The following is a 20,916-nucleotide window of genomic DNA, read 5'->3' as shown; positions in this document are numbered from 1 at the left end:
TCACATTTCAAAGGTTTAAATGCTTGTTTAAGACATCTGAATGCAGCATAAGAAAGATGATGTCGATCCAAGTTTCAAAGGGTTAAACACAAAAAAAACCCAACTCAAAAAAAGAGAATGACAACAATAAAATCTGTCCAGCAAGCAGGCCCAATGTTAGGCACATTTCCTGAGTGATTGACACGCAGCTGCAGGACATGTATTGCATAATTTACCTGCAGAGAATGGCAGGAATGCTGGATTTTTTTTTAAAGTTGCCGTTCTGATCCAGAAAGTGCTGGGGGTTAAAGGACCATGGGGTGTCCCACTGTTTTTCCTCTTTCAGCACAGAGTGCAACAAGGGAATAATGATTGTATCCTGTGAGACAAAACATCACATCAGATCAGTCTTAAATTATTTGGAAACTTTCTGCATCATTCATGTGATGAAGGCTGAATACCTTGGGAATGGTGTAACCCCTGAATGAGATGTCCTGGAGAGCATAGTGAGGGACACTCATGGGAACAATATCTATCAGACGCAGAATTTCATGGAGGACTGCATCTGTGAATGGTAGGGACTTCCTGTCCTCCATAAAAGGACAACGCTCCTGTCCAATCACAGTGTAAATCTCCTGCTGCATATTCTCTTCAGAATGATGAAAATAGAGCTATTTAACTTGTGAAGAAACAATCAATTAAGTTACCAATTGGTATATTGACAAAATAAAATTCAATATTGTTGGACCTGGACCCTCTTTTTGCCATGGTTTTGTGTGTAAGTGAGTAACTGAGACAACAATATTTTGAATTGGTCCAGTATTTGCTGCTGCAGCTGCAGCAGCAAAACATGCTATAAAACATAATCCCTACAGTCAATTGTGCACTGCCAGTTTACATCCATTTAAAGCGCTTACGCTTACTATTGCCACCGACAGGCTCAGATTGTTGTAAAATGTGCCTGACAATGTTAAGGAAAGACCCAAGAGACATGAGAAACTGGTCGGGCTCAGGCTCAGTATTGTATCGTTCGGATGAAACACAAATTCTGACAGCCATCACTGATCTGTTCTTCTCTGAATCTGCTAACGTGTGTTTTATTTCTAATCTTTTGTAATGTTTAACTTCTGTGTTTCAAAGGCATCTGTGTAGGATGAACATAACAGAGCACAATACGAATTAAACTGTAATTTTTTTATGAAGATCAAGAAATATCTATCTGCATTTCTCATTCACACTTATACAACACCTAAAGTGGTCAGAGGCAGGTGTAGAACCCAGAAACAGATCTGAGCTACTATACTGATGAATGCCAGAATACATGTAAATTTCTGCAAACACTTTATACACAAATTCATTCTGCTCATGTTCCATAAATGAGACCCAATGTCTCCATTAGTCACTTAGACCAAAAAAAACCATGGTAAAATATGGTCCAAGTTCAAAAATAATAAATACTGTAATTTAAATAGTAACAATACCAAACAACTCCCAACTCCCAACTGAGAAATTTGAAGTAGAAAAAGGTGCAAGGTCAAAAGCTATAGTGCCCTAAGTCTATAAAAATATATCTGTGGACCTACAACAATCTTGTAAAATAGAGATGTGTTAAAAGATATTCATTCATCTGTGTAAACAGTGGTCTCTGTGACCTACCCTGTATTCTGGGATATTTGACCAGCACATTTAGTCCAAATCTGATAGTTGAACTGGTGGTTTCAGTTCCTGCCAGGTACAGATTCAACACTGTTGACACCAAGTTCTCATAGTGGAACTCTGTTGTGGGAAGATGCTTTTCCTAAAGAAACAAAACAGGAGCCATTTCACTGATATGACAATAAAAACTGAAGGATCGCAATTCAAAATGTACCCATCTGTGCACCCAGTGGTCAACAGTATTTGCAGTATATTTTAGGGAGTATTTGTATTTGCATCAGTGAATAAGCAAGCGTAATGAGTAAGCATGCTTCACATGTCTACAGTAAGTTGTGTCATACCTGACTGAGTCTGGTGAGGAAGCAGTCGATGTAATCTCTGGGTGAGCTGAGGTCCAGCGTGTCCTGGTGTTCCTGGATCTTTTTCATTATAAAATCTCTCAGCTTCTCAATATGGGCAAACATTACATGCTGACGACCTGGCAGTATTTCCATCAACCGAGGAAAGATATTATACAGCTGTGATGAGGAGCGGAAAGGACTCGTGTGAATAATAACCAGCTGTTAGTCGAGAAGAGAACCTGTCAACCTTCGGTGTTTGAGGTGCTGCTGAAAGAGAAATGCAGCGACTGTCCCTGCATGCAAACTGCAAATCATCCCCCACAGGACCGACTGAAATGGATGATAAAAGACCCTTGCTGATTATAACTGTACTTTGCACAACCTGGAAATCAAAGTAATAATGCTGGGTTTTTTTGTGATCAAACTTTTGATCAAACTATTGTCTAACGCTCCCCTCCGTTCCCCACCCCAGCTGACTTAGAATGACCTGTGATGTCTGTCATATAAAACAATAAAATGAAATAAAAAAATAAACTGCGGTGAGGATACAACCTCTGTATATGGGGCGCCACACTCTATCCACTGAGCCACCAGGCGCCACTATGTACAAACTTGACAGTTTGGATTTTAGTGCCTCAACTTGCTACCAGCCTCCTTTGCTTAGCCGCGCTATTTTGGTGAAAGGAGACATAATTGTTTAAATAATTAAGAATTCTTACTAAAATAAATTGTGGTTGTTGGATAGGATACATGCTAAATTAAAAACAGACTCTTGTTCTCTGCACAAATCCACCAGTTTCTCCTCTGTTTTCTCAGAACAAGAGAACTGTGACTTGTTCCTGCACCTCCCTGTAATCCCCTTCATGCTCAGCGTCTACCCGGTTTGCTGCTGCTTGTTTGGTGCTGGAGAGAGCGCAACTGTTGGTTGTTGATGTTCACATCATTGAATTTCACTATTTGCATGAGCCAGGACTAAAAACTTTTAAAGCCTCTGGGGAGCCAAACCACCAAGAACTTTCTTGATATGTAATTTAGGGTCTTACTTGCAGAATAAAAAACATGAAAAAATGATCAGACATAAGCGTCAATCCAAATTTGAAATATTGTCATTTTAGTTTTTTCAGTTTCCTGAAGCTGGGTTAATTTGGGTGTGGTTATCCCTGATCCATATCAAGTAATATGGATATAGCCAACCAAAAATTCAATTTTTTTCCACATTGGAAGTTTGACTGCAACAGTGAAATTAAAGTGATTTGGGTCGACATTAGTTTTGGTGCTAAGCTCGTCTTCCAGGTGAGCAGTGTTCCAAACCACTTAGCTCCCCCCACCATGCCCCTCACTTTCTCTGCACCTCCCCCTCTTACCTGACCCCAGGGACTGCTGCCAAAGTTCAGTACTTCTGAGATTATCTGCAGGAGGGACAGGAAGTGGTCGTCGTTATAGCTGAAGCGTTGACCAAACACCAAGCAGCAGATCACGTTTGACACGGTGCAGCTCATGAAGTAGGTGGGATCAAAAGGTGTGGCTGGAAAAAAAAAAGGAATACAGGCTCAGAAAACTTTTAGTGTGATGATTAAAAAGACCAAGACCACCTGGACTATTCTGTTCCACCCCACGACTTGTCTCTGTGACAAATTCTGATATATAGAACGTTTTATGGCTTTGTTTTTTAAAATGACAGATTATATAGAACACATTATGGTTTTGTTTTTTTAAAGGAAAATGTCAAAAAAGGCATAAATTAAAGACAAACAGACATATTTACTGTTTATTTAACCAAGTTTAGAAAAGTCAGTGAATATTGCTTTGTTTGAACAAAAACAAGAGTCATCTTTTAATGAATATCTGATATTTATTATTAGGACTGATGTTGGTTAAAAAATAACTCAATGAAACTAGAAAATAATATTAATGTGTAAAAGTTTTTAAAGCTTGATTCTGAAAAGGGCATTTTGTGTGCAGAGTATTATAAGTGTGTGTAATATTAAAGCAGGCCTAAAGGGTTAAAAAGCAGCTGTAGCAATAAGAGACTAAATGAAAGAAGAACACGGGCTATAAATATCCGCAAACTAGGAAAACAATGAGGTTCAGGAGCTCCTTAACCTCCCAGCAGAGGATGAAATCAGCTGTCATATAGCAGAGAAGATGTTGTGCCTTTGTCACCGTCTAAAAAGTGCTGCCTCAGCATATATTATTTGTCATGCTTGAGGCAGATGCTGTGTTAAATGTCACACCCGTCATGGCTCTTTTGATCGCAGGATGCCATGATGCAGTGTATAATCACACACAAGTGGAATGATGCCGCCATCGTTTGGTTCTGTGTAAAAATGCAGGGGCGATATAAAGGGGGGACTTTGTTGCAGCACTATAGCATGATCTCTGTGTAAAAGCGGCTAAAGACTGATGGAGACATACACAAGTATACATGGAAAGCATATAGATACCTTTGGTATTATTAATGCGGGCCACCAGATGTTTACTCTCCTCCTGGATCCACTCTTCCATTCTTTTGCGTCCCATCCCAAAGTCTCTCAGCGTGGTCAGGGTGAAACGTCGTAGCTGCTGCCAGCGCTCTCCATTACTGATCACCAAACCTTTGAATATGTAGGAATGGTAGTTGAAAAACTTTTTTTAAGTTTTCCATATTTTAGTTCATTACTGAATTTAACAGGAGTCATGCATAATACAACTGTTGAACCAGAGTTAGCAAAATAGCTAAAAAAAGGTCAATCCATTTCGTCCATATACTGGTAAATTTATCTTGCCGTGATTTAAGGGAATATGTCAATTTCTACATAGTACAGATTTGATGAACCATGTCCATCCAGTCCTCAATCGAGGGAGCCTGGAGCTTACATTGCAGCCAGCAGGATTGTCAAGAGGGCTCTACTGCTGGAGTTTAAGAACATTTTCATAAATCTGACCTTCACATACTTAAAAATGGTCTCTTTAAGGGCACAGAATGTACTCAAACATGTTGAAATGCTTCACATCATCACGAAATCTTCATATTACCGTAACCCTTGGTAGCCCTCATCAAGGAAGGAATAGGTCCTCTGCCAGTGAAGTCTTCTGCTTGGTCCACCAGTGCCTCCTTCACAGCATCGTACCCCACCAGGACCACAGCACGCTGACGGCCCAGGTACACTGTCATCACAGGGCCATAACTTTCACCAAGCTGCAGGTTAGACACAGCAAACATGCATTTGATTTTTATACATGCTAAAAAAAAATATTTAAAAAATCAATGCAAAAAACACAGATGTGTAGGCATGTGTATACATATGTAATATATGAGTACATGCATTGTATTTATTAGTGATAGACCTACTACTATCATTAGCAGGGTAAGATGAGTAGTATTGTTATTTTTTGATTAATTTATTTTGGTAATCATTAATCTTTTTGTCGTTCTTAATTCTGTGTGCTTTTTAATATCAATTAATAAATTAATTTAGTTTATTTTTTATTATTGTATGACTTAGACATCACAGGTCACTCTAAGCCAGCCGGGGTGGGAAGGGTTTGACAAAAGGCTAACTTTCCCTTTGGAGTATCAATAATTGCAAAATGTATTATTATTGCTAATATTATTATAATTATTATATATGGGCACATATGGATGAGATGTGGCAATGGTATATATACGATTAATTATTTTACTCTGCCCATAACTAAATAGAACATCTAATTGCAGATATCCTAACAAGAACATAAACATACACAAGTATGATGCACATAAATTCATAACTGAGAACTGGTAAGAAAAATATGAAAAATCAGCAAAAGCACAAAATATCTAAATTTCTCCTGACAAGTGAAGTGAGCTAAACTGTTTTCAGAATTATAATGGGAATAAGCTAAATAATTTACAAGGATTTTGCCTTTGACAACAAAAAATCTACAGGAGTTTGTGTATACAACACACAACAGCTACAACAGACACCAAAGCTAAATTAATTAGTTATTATGTAATTAAGGGAGCAGTGTGGAGGATTTAGGGGAGTGTGGTGGAAATTTATGGTTATATTATTAATCTACCACATATACCACATACTAATCTTTATTTTATTTGTCTTTACTTGTGTATGACTTACTCAGCTAAGATGATGACACATTTAAGGTCCTGTTTATTGAACAAACATGTCTTTATGGTACCCGATCAGATGATTTTAGGGAATGGTTAAAAATCAGGAAGAGTGAATCCAATGTTTGTTTTGATCGGTGAGTGAAAAAGGGCTGGCCCCTATGACAAGTTATATGACTATCTGTCAAATGTGGCATGCTTCAGTTGCATTTCAAACCATCTCAGGTCTTTGATTAAAGACCTTTATATTTCTTACAACTATGCCTCTGAGAAGTTTTATTTTGAGTTAAGAAGCACACTACAGGAGTATATTGGCAGCTGTGGAACATAATATAATAACTATGTTTTCTTTACTGTATAATCGCCTGGAAATAGGAACTGTGTTTTAGTTACCATTGGATAAACAGTTAGATCATCTCATCTTAGATGAGATGAAAAGCGTCAGAGAAACACTGATTTGTAAGTGGTTCTGATCACCTGGGGCCGGTGATAAAACACTGTGTATGCTTTTCCCCCCACACATAAACTGGTATTTATGAAAAAAGAATATGCAATCTTGCTGACTTTTAAATGATGATTGAGAATTTACTGCAAAGATGGTTCGCAGAAAATGTGATAAATTTGTTGCACTGATACAAAAAATATTAACACCTGTGTATAACAGTTGCTTTGACAAAGTTGGAGGACATTGCCAATTCAACATAGCTGGTGAAACAGCACTTTAGTTACTGTATTTCTCACTGACAGGTCTAATGAATGCTGGAGGGGCACATGTATCGATATGCAAACAAATTTTTAATGGTGTTTCTTCATCACTTTATTGCTAACTTTAGGTGTGGAAATGAGGGTCGTGCACGTGGGCCCAGTGCCAGGATGATATGCTTTAGTGAAGGTAACAGTTAATCAGAGATTGATTAATAAGTCCTTAAGAATTTCGTTATACACGTTAAATTTAATTTATTAATTGATAGACTATGCTATGTGGTCAAACTAAATGCAATATGTTGTTGTGAGCTTTGACTGATTAATCGGTTGTTGTATTTACCGATTAATTGATTAACAAAAGTGCTTACAATTTGCAACCCTAGTATGTATATTTCTGCTTTTGTGCATACACATAGTTAGTCATGGATGTATTTTATGCCTCTGGCTCGAGGCCTGTTTGTTTTTGGAGAGGAAGAGACTTATGTGGATAATTTATCTTTTAAGTAAAAACCTCCTGAAAATCAACACTGACGAAATCCTTCAGGCTTAGCACAAAGTTTGTTTCAACTGGTTGCAATCTGCAGTCCTCTCCAGAAGATGTCACTAAATCCTACACACTGGACCTTTAATTCTTAACATGGTAAGAGCTGTGCTTGCAGTTTGAAAAGCAAAAGACTGAAGGAATATGGAGGTTTTTAAAGCGGTTATTGGTGATAATCTGCCCAGCCACTGAGAAGGAGAATTTAAAGTGAAGGAATAATGTGAATGCATAAGTTTCAATGGATATAACTTTGAAAAAAATATATAATCAAATATTTTATTAAACTTTTTTCAGCACTATTTCTAGGTCATTTTCATGTTTATTTTGACCTTCTTTCTGACATATTTTCAGGTGATTTGCTTGTTACTTTTTTAACTAAGTTTTTGCTAAATTTTGGGCCATGTCTTGTTAAGTTGCTCGTTGCCTTCTCCCATTGTTTTGGAAAGAAATCAAGCCAATGTTCTAAGATATAAGATTTTGAAGGGATAAGTAGGCTGTTAGCTGCGTGTGAGTGATTTCAACATAATGACTCAGGGAAACGTTTGACCTACAGGTAAAACATTTCTATACACATAAAACCCTTTTGAAAGATCGCCTCAATGCATCACGCTAACGGCAGGAAACAGAGGAACTTTCTCACCTTTAGCATAGTTTTAAAAGGAGCTCTTTTGTCGAGCTGCAGCAGGTTTCCAATGATCGGCAGGGCGGACGGTCCTGGAGGTAAACAGACGTGTTTTCGGCTCTTCAGGCTTAACAAAAACAGCAAAGCAGCGATAAAAGCCGCTAAAACCAACGTGGCAGAAAACTCCATAACGCCCCACGAAAGAAAACGCACAAACGAGTCTCTGCAGTTCACTAAAGGTGGAAATGTTTGGAGAGATCAGCTGAGACCAGACTTTTTCCTGATCTCATGCAGAAGCAGGAAGGGCACCGGAGGTTACTTTCGAATAACCCCGGTTCAATGAGAGTGCGCAGCCTCCTGCCTGTCTGCTGCAGGTTTACTGTGAAGCTCTGGACCTTGACAAAGATCATCAGAAGTAAACCCTCAAAACTAGTTGTATAACTATATTTTGCAATAACTTGCAGTAACTTTTAAGTTAACTGCACAGTGATTCAAGTAGTTGTGTTACATCTTTTGCCATTTTTTGTGAAGTCAAATAAGACAACAAACATTTTTGTGCTATAATCATTCTTTATTGTAAATGAATCCTCTTGACCAGCCCCACACCCTTTTTTGTTAAGATGTGACTATGCAATGCATTCATTACGCAGCTAACCTCTGAAAAATACTTATATAGTCATGGTATAGTCATGGATGCCGCACTGATCGAACTAGTCCCACTCCCAGAGGCCCAAAATCCTGGCTGCTCCCTTGGCCTTCACCATGCAAGATGTGACTCAAACTAACATATCAGAAAGAGACTCAAAAAGAACACAAGGAGAAACAAAAAGACTGGAACTGGAAAAGGACAGAAATAACAACTAAAACAGGCAAAACACCCATAAAGAGACACAATATGACTACAAAGAAACGCAAAACCAGAAAACGATGCATGACAACTATCGAGAGACAGAAAACAACAACAATAAAAGAGGCAAAATTACCACAAAGTCTGTGAGTCTTGCTCATATATGAGAGGAGGTGGGGCCTTTTGCGTATCTCTGCCCAGGGGCCCTTAGTCTTGTAACCTTGTCTAAGTCTATGGCTATCATTTTAATGTTTTGAATCTGAATTTGTAAAAATAAACTTACAAATATCAAGTTTAAGTCAACCATAAGTATTAATTATTGCTACAAATGTGCTGAGAAGTTGTTGCATGCTACTTTAGAAGTTAGCTAGCTAATTGAGAAATCCTGCTCAGTGCAGTCCCTGCTGCCTGGACTCTAGTTTCTAGTTTTTAGTCCAATTTCCCTTTACACTCTAGTTTCTCTTCAAACTCTAGTTTCTAGTTTAATTTCTCTTCACACTATAGTTTCTCCTTAAACTCTAGTTTCTAGTTTAGTTTCTCTCCACACTCTAGTTTCTAGTTTCTAATCTAGATTCTCTCCACATTAAAGGATGACATCTTTGTCTCTATTGAGGGATATTCCCTTGAAATGCAGTTGTTGATTGTCCTTGTGCAAAAATGAAAATACTGAAACAGAAAGTTTTCAACTGAGACAGTACATTTGGTGACTTTAAGTTGGAATTTATGACATACATTTAATATGGTTGGTTTTGTAGCAAATTGCATCATTGCAAGGGTACAAACTGTGAAATATGTAAAATAAAAGTCTTTTAGAAAGTGTTTTCCAAGTCTTGAGTATTTACAAATGTCCTCGTTTGACAGCTCATCTTCCAATCAAATTTAATATAGAATCACAGAATATGTAATTTAAAGAAAATAACTTATACCAGATTCATACACAATTCCTTCACAGCAAGACGTTATTTATTGCCATTTGTATGTATAAAAGTAATATTATATGATGTAGCAATTCATTTTTATGGCAATAATATATTTGTTTTTGTTGTGTATGAATCCATGTTCACAACACAGGGACCAATAATTGATTAAAATATGTACAAAAATATATATATATAAGGAGAAGAGGATTCGTAATCATGCTTGGACAAAAGCTTAAATTTTGAGTTTTCTGCTTTATTAGCCAGATAACATCAACTGTACAGGAAAGAGTGTTGAGCCACAAAGAAGCAGTGTGTTGTATCATCATCCTGGGTGAGAGTGAGTGAGAATGCTTCAAGCAATGATGAGACTGAGTCTGAGTGCTGCTCCTCTTCTCACCGTGGCGTGGAACGAGGTTTATACTGTCAGGGCCCTCAGAGCAAGTGAAGGTGAAATTCTGCAAGAGTGACACGAGGAAGATAAAAAGTTTCTTGAAGTTGATATTCTGATTCAGGAAGTGCTTGGGGTTGAAGGACAGGGAAGTCACCCATTGCTTTTCCACTTTCAGCACAGAGTGCAACAGCAGAATAATCACGGTGCCCTAGACAGATTTTAGATATATTATTATTGTAATTAATGTATTTTTATCTAATGAATAGGATATATTGAGATTTATAATACCTTGGGAATTGTGTAACTCCTAAAAGAGATGTCCTTGAGTGAGCAGTGAGGTACGCTGAAGGGGGCAATGTCCAGAAAACACTGCACCTCATGGATGACGGAAGGGACTTCCTGTTCTCCATTTTTGGACAAAGGCCTTTTTCAATCACAGAGTCAATCTCCTGCTGCATTTTCTCTCTACAGAGCAAAGCAAAACATGTTGTCCATTCTGTTATGAGGTAATTACAGGATTTTTCAATTGTTATTTTTTATTTTTTTACTTTTTATTAAGTTTTTCATTTTTAATTTAACAGAATAATCTTAGGTCTTAGTAAGCAGTCTTGCATACAATTTTCTGCATGTGGCCATTAAACCAAGGAGTTTGATGGATGTTATTAGATACTTTTTCTGAGGCGAAAATGAGAACTTCAATTTTATGGTGATTCAATTGAAGAAAATTTTTAGACATCCAGTTGCTGATCATGACCAGATACTTGTACAGAATAGGTAGATTTGAGAGGTCACCAGGCTTAATAGATAAGCAAAGCTGCACATCATCAGTGTAGCAATGATACAAAAGCACAACCAAATTGATGATTTAAGTGTCCTGGAGGAGCAGCTATAATTAAAATAAAGTGGGTCCAAGAATTGACCCCTGTGGCACACCACAGGTTAAAGGATTACAGGTGGATTCCTTGTCATCAGGAAAACCAGCTTAGTGCTACTCCAGGTATCCCAACCCATTTTTTTCCAGCTGACCAATTAGAATAGCATGATCAATTGTGTAAAAGGCAACAGACAAATCTATGAGAACTAAATTGGCAATTTCCCCTTTGTATAGCTGCATGAGAAAATCATTTGTGACCCTCAGCAGAGCTGTCTCGGTAATGCGCTTCTGACAAAAGCCAGACTGGTATTTGTCAGATGTATCATTTTCTTCAACCAGTAGAGAAGATGCTTGCAGACCAACTTTTCTAAAATCCTGGATGTGAAAGAAATCAAGTATGGCCAGCCTTCCTCTGCCTTATTTTTCAACTTAACGCTGACATTTTAACCTTAACCTGAACCAATCCTACATCTCTTGCATACACCCAAACACCTAACGCAAGCAGTAATATAAAATCTCAGGCACAGCAGGGCAGGGCAGGCCGTGGCTTCGCTATCCTAGGAAACACAAATTTCGCTTCATTGCCATATAACCTCACAAAAATAGGAATTTTCAGAGACCTACCCTGTATGTCAGGGTATTTGATCAGCACACTGAGGGCATATCTGACAGTGGAGCTGATGAAGTCTGTTTCTGCCAGGAAGAAATTCATCACTGTAGAGACCAAGTTTTCATGGTGGAGCTCAGTTGTGGGGTTGTTCTTTTCCTGACAGGACAAAGGGGGAGATTGTGTTATAAGATGATGAATGAACAGTTTTATTCCAGAAATTTGATCTGTCACAGTTGTAATGTGGAAGGTAAGGGTGCAGAGAGCTAGCGTTATGGGCTTGTCAGCAGGAGCTCAAGGAGATATCCACACTGTAACTTCATTCTGCAGTTCTTAACATTGACCATATCGACCAGTGAATTACGAAATGAAGCATGTACATGCCCATTTACAGATTTCTGCTTTGCCCAATTTTAACTGTTTACTGTAACTTCAAGATCAAGTTCTTTCCAACCTGATTCATTCGGATGAGAAAGCAGTCAATAAAGTCCCTTGGGGAGCTGGGATATTCACGCACGAATATGCGATATATGCGTATATAAGAATTTCGCGTGAGGCTGTGTTGTGATAGTCTGTCAGTTGAGATTTTCCCAATGTTACTGAGACATTCACTCTGAGACCTAGAAGGCTTGGAGATCGGTCAGCAAAGATATAAATTGCATGGTAAGCTCCAAAAATAGACCTCTGTCTTGTGTAAGCTAATTTTATTGAGTTGCGTCTCAGTATCTCTGAGTAATTGAAGTTGGTCTTTTATTGTCGAAAGTAAACAGCAGGGCGTGTAATGCGTTGTGACCGTCTGATAAATAATAAAGAGTGTGTGTCTTGGCTCACTCTGCTTCAGAGTACGGAGACTGTCTGTTTACATCCAGCTTTCAGTTGTATTTCAGCTGTTAACTGCCTCTCCAAGCTAACATAGGCACATTTTTCATGTTTGGTGTGAATGCACAGTATGGATATTAAAACCAGACTTGTACGAAGGTGTTTTTGAAGGACCACCTGCCTCCAAACCTCCACTTACCTGACCCCTAGTGCTGCTATTAAAATGTCAAATCTCAGATATGATGTTGAGGAGGTGCAGGAACTTCTTGTCTTCATAACTGAAGCGTTGGCCATACACCAGGCAGCAGATCACATTGGATGCAATGTGGCTCAACAAGAATGTGGAGTTAAATGACATGGCTGGGAGAAAAGAGAAACACATAAATCTAAAAAAAAAATAATAATAATGCAGAAGTCAAAAAACAATTGAGAGCATGCTTCACCTGCCATCCAAATGTTTTTTAGACACTGTGTTCAATCATTAACTTCTATTGATTAATATAAAATGTAAAAATATTCAATGAAAGCCCAGGTACAACATCATCGCAGGACCGTAGGTTTCATTTAGCTGCAAAAAGACATGAGTTATTAGGAAATTTTCTGATGCAAAGTTCATCATTTGTGAGCAAAAGTCAAGTAGAATTGAATTATGCAAAATAAATTCTTACTTTAATGAAACTTTTGAAAGGTGCATCTTTGCTCAGTTGTGGCAGGTTTCCTATAAGAGGAAGTGAAAAGGGTCCTGGAGGCAAACAATACTTTTGACAGTTTTTGACACCAAACAACCACAGCAGACCTAAAATGAGCCCTGCCCAGATCACTGTTGCAGAAAAGTCCATAGTGCATGCTACACTTTCTCCTCTCAACTCTGCCCTACAGATCTCTGCTCAGTTGTAACCTGCGGATGGTGCTTATTTGAATATGTGTTTATATTTGACAGGATACTGACGGGAGTGCTTACTCAGGCCACAGGTGAACCATGTGACTCTACTGTTGATCTTCACCTAATTATTGATTTTCATTAAGCAAAAGCCAGTATGACAAAGCAAACAACTGACTGAATTATATAGAAAAATCATGTAATTCACTTACTCGCTCCTTCTCGAGGTGGATGCTCAACAAACTGGCAGCAATGAACATACATTTTTAGGCAGACATTCTGTTTGCTTGTGTACTGACTGTTTCTGACAAATTAGCTCTTGTTGCGCATTTTCTACTAGATGCATGTCTACAAACTGCATGGTAATCCCACCTGTGTGAGGTGAATGGAAAAAAAATGCAAAGTGACCCTCCTAACCAATATTGTGGGCAACATATATTGTATTTTGAAAATAAAGCCGAGGGCCATTTCAAATTGACTGCAGGCCAGAATGTAAACATGCCTGGGCTATAGTCATAGGTTGATCACTGAACCAGTCTACTGGGTCCAAAATGGGTCCTAAATGTTTTCACTCCCCTGGCCTACACCCTGCATATTATGGCTTATGTGAACACATACAACCTGAAAGAGACAGACAATGACCACAAAGAGAAACAGAAAGACCTCAAAGAGAGGGGAAAGAGTTGTCTGGCCTCTGAGCAGAGGATGAGATCAAGTCAAGTCAAGTCAAGTCAAGTCAATTTTTATTTATAGAGCCCATTTTCACAAAACATGGTTTGCCTTAGAGGGCTTCACAGTGTACAACATCCCTCTGCCCTTAGACCCCCACATCACCCAAGGAAGATCAGCTGCCAGGTCACAAAGAAAGTAAATGGTGGTAATGATGTTGGTGGAATGATGCCACCATCATTTGGCTCTGTGTAAATATGCAAAGGAGGCACTAAAGAAGGGACTTTGTGGAAGCTCTTAAGCACAATCTCTGTGTATAAAGGGGCTTGTGTGACCTGTTGTCTCATAATCTCATGTGGCTATAGTGTCAAATGTTTTGAATCTGAATTTTAAAAAATAACCTTGAAAATATTAGCCATCTGCAGTAGTGGTCATTGCTAGTTTCTGATGTGTCTAATTAATGGACATTGAATAACTTGACTATTGCGGGTGTGGAGACATAATAAAATAGTCTTAGATGACTTTTTCAAATCTTTTAAAATTTTCTGAATTTTACAAGTGGGAAGATGTCCTCATTTAACAGCTCTTCTTCCACTCAGATCTAATTTAGAATCACAGAACATGTCTTAAAATAACTATAACTTCCTCAGCAGGAAGTCATTTATTTCCATTTGCATGTATAAAAGGATTAAGGACTTTCTTTAAAAAAAGCAATATATTTTTATTTTTACATGTCTTAGGTTGTTTCTTCTTGTTTCTTCTTTTGCACTTCTTTTATTGTGAAGCACTTTGAGCTGCATCCCTTGCATAAAAAGTGCTCGATGTAAAGTTAATTATTATTTGTTTTTATTGCAGTAATGTATCACTTTTTGTTGGGTAAAAAAGCATGTTTACAACAAATGGACCAATAATTGATTAAAATATGGACAAAAGTAAAATATACATGAAAAGACAACCAAAGCAAAAGACAAGAGAATTCACAGTTATGCTTGGAGAGAAGCTGTTCCTTAAATTTTGAGTCTGATAAGCCTCACCTCTTTATTGGCCAGCAAACATCAGCTGTTCAACAAACACTGCCATGTCACAATAAAGCAATGTGTACTGTTTTTCATCCATGTGAGTGAGTCAGAATGCGTTGCATACCCACTATACACAACTACATGCGACCAGAAATCCACTCCTATTTATTTTGTATTGGAAGTGACTGATTTCCTGTACACATCATGTTGGAATTTCTGTGACATGGACCAAGCGCATGGAGAGGGAGTACACAGGCCCCCAGGAAGTGCGCCAGGCTCTGATGCAAATTTTACATAGTGGCCAAATTACATTGGAATTACATTGCTGGGTTGACCACGTGATGCCCACTGGCCCAGAAAGACTTTTCCCCATTGACTTATATTGGAAAAGAGATACTTGTAAATCAGTATATCATTTTTTGTGAGCATCAAAATCCCCGCGAAACATCTTCTATCCCTATCTAGATTTAAGCCGTCCAGTTTGATAACATTTGGAAAGTCTAAAAGAGCTAGCAAGCTAGCAAAGTGCTAAACTGGAAGTCAGTTGCTCTGCTGGCAGAAATTACCCGCTCGGGCACATCAGCCACCATAAGTCTGTAGTTCATATGCATTATGGGCCAGTAGATCCAGGTATTTTATACCCAGATAAAGAGATTTTTGCTTTATGCACCAATGAGCAGCTCTCATAAGAATGAACAAGGCCCTGGCTCTATAACTGTATCCAGACAAATTAGATCACATCAACACAGTCATTTAGCTGCAGCTCTAGTGAACCACTCTGTATATATCCAGAAAATACTAAAGTGAAACCTTCTCTGGTAGAGAAGGACGCGGTGGATTGTGGTTGGATACAAATGACCACTGGGGCAGGGCAGGCGCAAATTAAGGCGAACTGTTTACACATAGTGAGGATGCACTGTTGGTCCGAGTGCTGCTCCTCCTCTCACCGGGGTGTGGCGATAATGTGGTACCTGCGAGGCACATTGGCAAAGCCACTGTACTCTGGAATGAGGTTTATACTGTCAGGGCCCTCAGAGCAGGAGAAGGTGAAATTCTTCAACAGTGACACGAGGAAGATAAAAAGCTCCATACGAGCCAGTGATTCGCCGACACAGGCTCTCTTCCCTGTAAAGAGACACACCACAAACAATATATGATGTTTGATGAGATGTATATGATAAGATGTATGAGCCATTAGTCATGAACAAACTGCATTCACAAACAGAACTATTAAATGAAATACAGATTAATATGAGGTTTGCAAATATGCACGATTACTGATGTAGTATAAAGTCAGTGAGGACAGTGTTTTACCTGCAGCAAATGGCAGGAAAGCAGGATTTTTCTTAAAGTTGCTGTTCTGGTCCAGGAAGTGCTTGGGGTTGAAGGACCAGGGAGTGGCCCATTGCTTTTCCTCTTTCAGCACAGAGTGCAACAGTGGAATAATCATAGTGCCCTATAGAGATATTAGATATAATGTTATTGTAATAATATATTTTTCCTCTGATGAATGGGATATATTGGGATTTATAATACCTTGGGGATTGTGTAACCCCTAAAAGAGATGTCCTTGAGTGAGTAATGAGGGAGGCTGAAGGGGACAATGTCCAGAAAACGCTGCACCTCATGGATGACAGCATCTGTGAAGGGGAGGGACTTCCTGTTCTCCATTCTTGGACAAAGGCCTTTTTCAATCACAGAGTCAATCTCCTGCTGCATTTTCTCTGTACAGGGCAAAGCAAAACATATTTTCCATTCTGTTAGTAGGCAGGTACAATATTTTTCTATTATTATTAGCTATTTTCTACTTTTTATTTAGAATTTCCTTTTTAATTTAACAGAGTAATCCTTGTGGAGGTCTTAGTAAGCAGCCTTGCAGAAGATTTGCAGAAGATGAGTTGCACATCATCAGCATAGCAATGATGAAAAAAAAAACACAACCAAATTGACAGATTGAGTGCCCTAGAGGAGCATATGCAATGAAAATAAAATGGGTCCAAAAATTGACCCCTGTGGCACCCCACAGGTTATCTATCCCTAAAATATTTATTCATTTATTTATTTAAAGATTTTTTAACACTGAGCAAATTGGTTTGATTTCTTTAAAGAAAACATGAGAAACGAGGGCAATGAGCAATTTAAGGATTTTTTTTTTAAAACAAGCTATAGTTTAGGGGGAAAAAGCCAATTTCCTGTTCTTTCTTTCTTTCTTTCTTTGTGCTTTTTACTAATTTCTTCTTAATTCTTGGGTCATTCCTTCTAAATTTCTCATTGTCTTCTTCCTATGTTTTTGAAAGACAATAGGCCTATTTTCCATGATTTCAAAGGGTTAACCTGGGCCAATTTTGCTTCTCTCGCCTAAACCTAATCCGCCCAATCAGCAGAGGCAACCAGTACCAGCCATTTAGAGCAGGGCAGGTCATGCCTTTGTAGTCCTGTGAAACTCCAATTCATTTTCCTGACATACTATCTCACAAAAGACAGGACTATTCAATTCTTGTCCATAATATTTGTAGAATTGGTAAGAACAAGACAAGACAACTGCAAGGGACCTACGCTGTATATCAGGATATTTGATCAACACACTGAGGGCATATCTGATGGTGGAGCTAGTGGTTTCTGTTCCTGCCAGGAAGAGATTCATCACTGTAGAGACCAAGTTTTCATGGTGAAACTCAGTTGTGGGATTGTCCTTTTCCTGAGAGGATGAAGGGGGAAAATGTGTCATAAGATGCAAAGTGTTTACTGTAACTGATACAACTTCAATATCAAGTTCTTTCCAACCTGATTCATTCGGAGGAGAAAGCAGTCGATAAAGTCCCTCGGGGTGCTGGGGTCCAGGGTCTCTTTGTGCTCTTGGATCTTCATCTTGATAAACTCTCTCACCTCATCAACCTGTGCAAAAACAGTGTGCTGGTGGCCAGGCAGATGCTCCAGGAGCCAAGGAAACATGTTGTACATCTGTGGGATGGAAGCACACAGCACACTGCAGCTTTATTTCCCAATAAAAATAATCATATCATATAATCATATCATATGAAAACCTCACCTAAAAAAACACACTGTAAAATATGCCAAGTTGATCTTATTTTAAATAATCTTGGCAACTGATTGCCTTGAAAAAGAAAGTAAATATAACTATTGATCCTAATACATTTTTACTTTTTATATAATTGTTAAGTTTACTTGAAAGCTACTAGCTATTTTACTTAGTTTTGTTAAGTTGTTGCAACTTGAAGTTTTAGCAAATTCAGTGAACCAAGTTCGTCTGACTTAACTTGGTCATCACAAAGAAGAATTTGCCAATGATAAAGTTAGGGGATCTGCAAGTTCTGTTTTCTTAATATGTTTAAGAAAAAAACAAATATGATTAACTAGTTTGCAACCAGTAGAATACAGATATATAGCACAGTAAACTTGGTTTATTGAAGTCGCAAACACTTAGAAAGATTGATTAAATTAAACTTGTGATTTTTCAATTGCAACAACCAACCCTAACCCACAAAATTAAATATAACAAAGTTTTAAGTAAACATAACCATTAGATATAAAGAAAACATTAATTAAGACGAATAGTTATATTAATTATGTTAGATTTTTTAACTAAAATCAACTTGTTGGATTTTACAGTGCATTAAGTTGTATTTGAAAGAACAGCATCCTTGGAACCTCCACTTACCTGACCCCTGGTGCTGCTATTGAACTGTAAAATCTCAGATATGATGTTGAGGAGGTGCAGGAACTTCTTGTCTTCATAACGGAAGCGTTGACCAAACACCAGGCAGCAGATCACATTGGACACAGTGCGGCTCAGTAAGAATGTGGGGTCAAATGGTGTGGCTGGAAGAAAAGAGAAACACATAAATAAAAACAAGTAAATAAATAATGCAACAGCCAAAAAACCATTGAGAGCATGTTTACCTGCCATGCAAATGTTTTTTATAAACTGTGTTCAATCATTAACTTTTATTGATCTATATATAATGTAAAAAAAACCCAAAAAAACCAAAACCTATTCTGATTAAGTATTATTTAAATTCAAATTGGCAAGTTGTTCACCTCCAGTGAGACAATTAAAATGCAATTTAAAATGTCCTGTTTTATTTAAATGAGGGCTGTTAGTGAAGCTCCAGTGGTATAGCAGGTTATGTAACACATCAGAAACTGATGAGGATTAAAGAGTGCAGCCAGACAAACACACCAAGCAGTCCAACAAAGCTCCACACTTTTTGCAGTTATTAACTTCAGACCTGTGTCTAGTGCAGATATACAACATTCTTTTTAAATTTTTGCCTGAGGTTTATGATTAAAGATGTGTTTTTACATTGGTGTAGACTTCAGGGAGGAAGCCATGACACGTCCCCCTTTAATATTCAGAATGCGCATTTGTCTACTCCAATAAAAACATGAAAGTAGCACAACCTTTACTTTGAAAATAAAAAAGCAAAACAATTTTTGCATAAGAATGTAACAAGAATGCAGGAAATTAAATGTTAAAGGTTCAGAATTTTCTGGCAAAGGACCCACAAACCCTACATTTTATATGTGTCCCCTCCAAAGTTGAAATGAAACCTACGCCCTTATTCTCAGTAATTACTGCCTGGATTCTGTTTAGAAACATTTCTTTCAGATAATAATACACTCCACATGTGCAATAATTATTAGTGCAATATACCTTTTTTCTTGTGCAATGTTATATTTGTATTCTTCTATATTTATATTCAAATGCTATTTGCACTTGAAGGTATGTTTACTGAGCTACTGAGGATGTCTGAATGTTGTGCACCTAAAGGTGATTCATTTTTAGTTTTATCATACATTGTGTAATGATAATAAAGGCTTTCTATTTTACATTCATGTTTTGCGTAGGCTTACGAAGGAGGTGGTTGGGGAGGATGGTGGGCGTAGAAAGTGCAGGACCTTGACACCAGAACTTTGGGTTCATGTTCACATTCCTATCTTGGTTTAAGAAACAAAAGCACTTTGGTTTCAGGTTATTGAAAAATTATGAATTTGGTTACATGCTACTCAAAAAAGGCAATAAAAACATTATGCTGTAGTCACTATGAGTAGATACTGAACTGAAAGACTGCCTATTTTTGCGAAAAACAATAGAAATACATTGTGAGCAAACATTTTGCCAAAACTTTTTGTTTCATCATTTTTGCAACTTCTGTAATTTCAAAGAGACAGGCATTCACATTAACCCACGTGTAAAATATGTGCTCTTACAGCTGAAAACACACCTTTGAATGTATCTATGCGGGCTTTCAGGTATTTGCTCTCCTCTTGGATCCACTCCTCCATCCCCTTTCGACCCATCCCAAAGTCTCTCAGTGTGGTCAGGGTGAAACGTCGCAGCTGGCGCCAACGCTCCCCATTACTGATCCCCAAACCTGACACAAGGAAACGTGTACTTGTTGACCAGCTGGAGTTTGACACACATGCAGGCATGAAACCATTGAAAAATCTTAACAGAGATAACAGATTTTAAGTGTCTTGTGTTACCGTAGCCCTTGGTAGCCTTGAACAGGAATGGCAGTGGCCCTCTGCCTGTGAAGTCATCTGCCTGGTCCACCAGAGCCTCCTTCACTGCTTCATATCCGACCAGAACAACCGTCCGCTGCCAGCCCAGGTACAACGTCATCACGGGACCGTAGGTTTCACCGAGCTGCAAAAAGACATGAGTTATTAGGAAACTTTCTGATGCAAAGTTCATCATTTGTGAGCAAAAGTCAAGTAGAATTGAATTATGCAAAAATAAATTCTTACCTTAATGAAGCTTTTGAAAGGTGCATCTTTGCTCAGTTGTGGCAGGTTTCCTATAAGAGGAAGTGCAAAGGGTCCTGGAGGCAAACGATACTTTTGACTGTTTTTGACACCCAAACAACCACAGCAGACCTAAAATGAGCCCTGCGCAGATCACCGTTGCAGAAAAGTCCATAGTGCATGCTACACT

The 20,916-nt window shown here is 38.2% G+C and overlaps 1 protein-coding gene across 1 annotated transcript in view; it reads right to left on the bottom strand.

The window, feature by feature from the left end:
- Positions 1–20,916, bottom strand: part of LOC121943487 — a 22,947-nt gene extending 2,031 nt beyond the window's left edge. Inside the window, 21 exon segments of the mRNA XM_042487009.1 lie at positions 216–237; positions 239–358; positions 441–628; positions 1,636–1,777; positions 1,977–2,153; positions 3,341–3,501; positions 4,421–4,570; positions 4,992–5,154; positions 7,950–8,170; positions 11,588–11,729; positions 13,482–13,512; positions 15,905–16,082; positions 16,272–16,413; positions 16,494–16,681; positions 17,514–17,655; positions 17,742–17,918; positions 18,637–18,797; positions 20,204–20,353; positions 20,466–20,628; positions 20,730–20,840; positions 20,842–20,916. Coding sequence (XP_042342943.1) covers positions 216–237; positions 239–358; positions 441–628; positions 1,636–1,777; positions 1,977–2,153; positions 3,341–3,501; positions 4,421–4,570; positions 4,992–5,154; positions 7,950–8,170; positions 11,588–11,729; positions 13,482–13,512; positions 15,905–16,082; positions 16,272–16,413; positions 16,494–16,681; positions 17,514–17,655; positions 17,742–17,918; positions 18,637–18,797; positions 20,204–20,353; positions 20,466–20,628; positions 20,730–20,840; positions 20,842–20,901 — 2,989 coding nt within the window. The 5' untranslated portion in view covers positions 20,902–20,916.

This window comes from Plectropomus leopardus, chromosome 5 (genome assembly GCF_008729295.1).
Source record: "Plectropomus leopardus isolate mb chromosome 5, YSFRI_Pleo_2.0, whole genome shotgun sequence".
NCBI lineage: Eukaryota > Metazoa > Chordata > Actinopteri > Perciformes > Serranidae > Plectropomus > Plectropomus leopardus.
The sequence above is the reverse complement of the archived record's forward strand: the minus strand, read 5'-3'. Positions and strand labels throughout refer to the sequence as shown.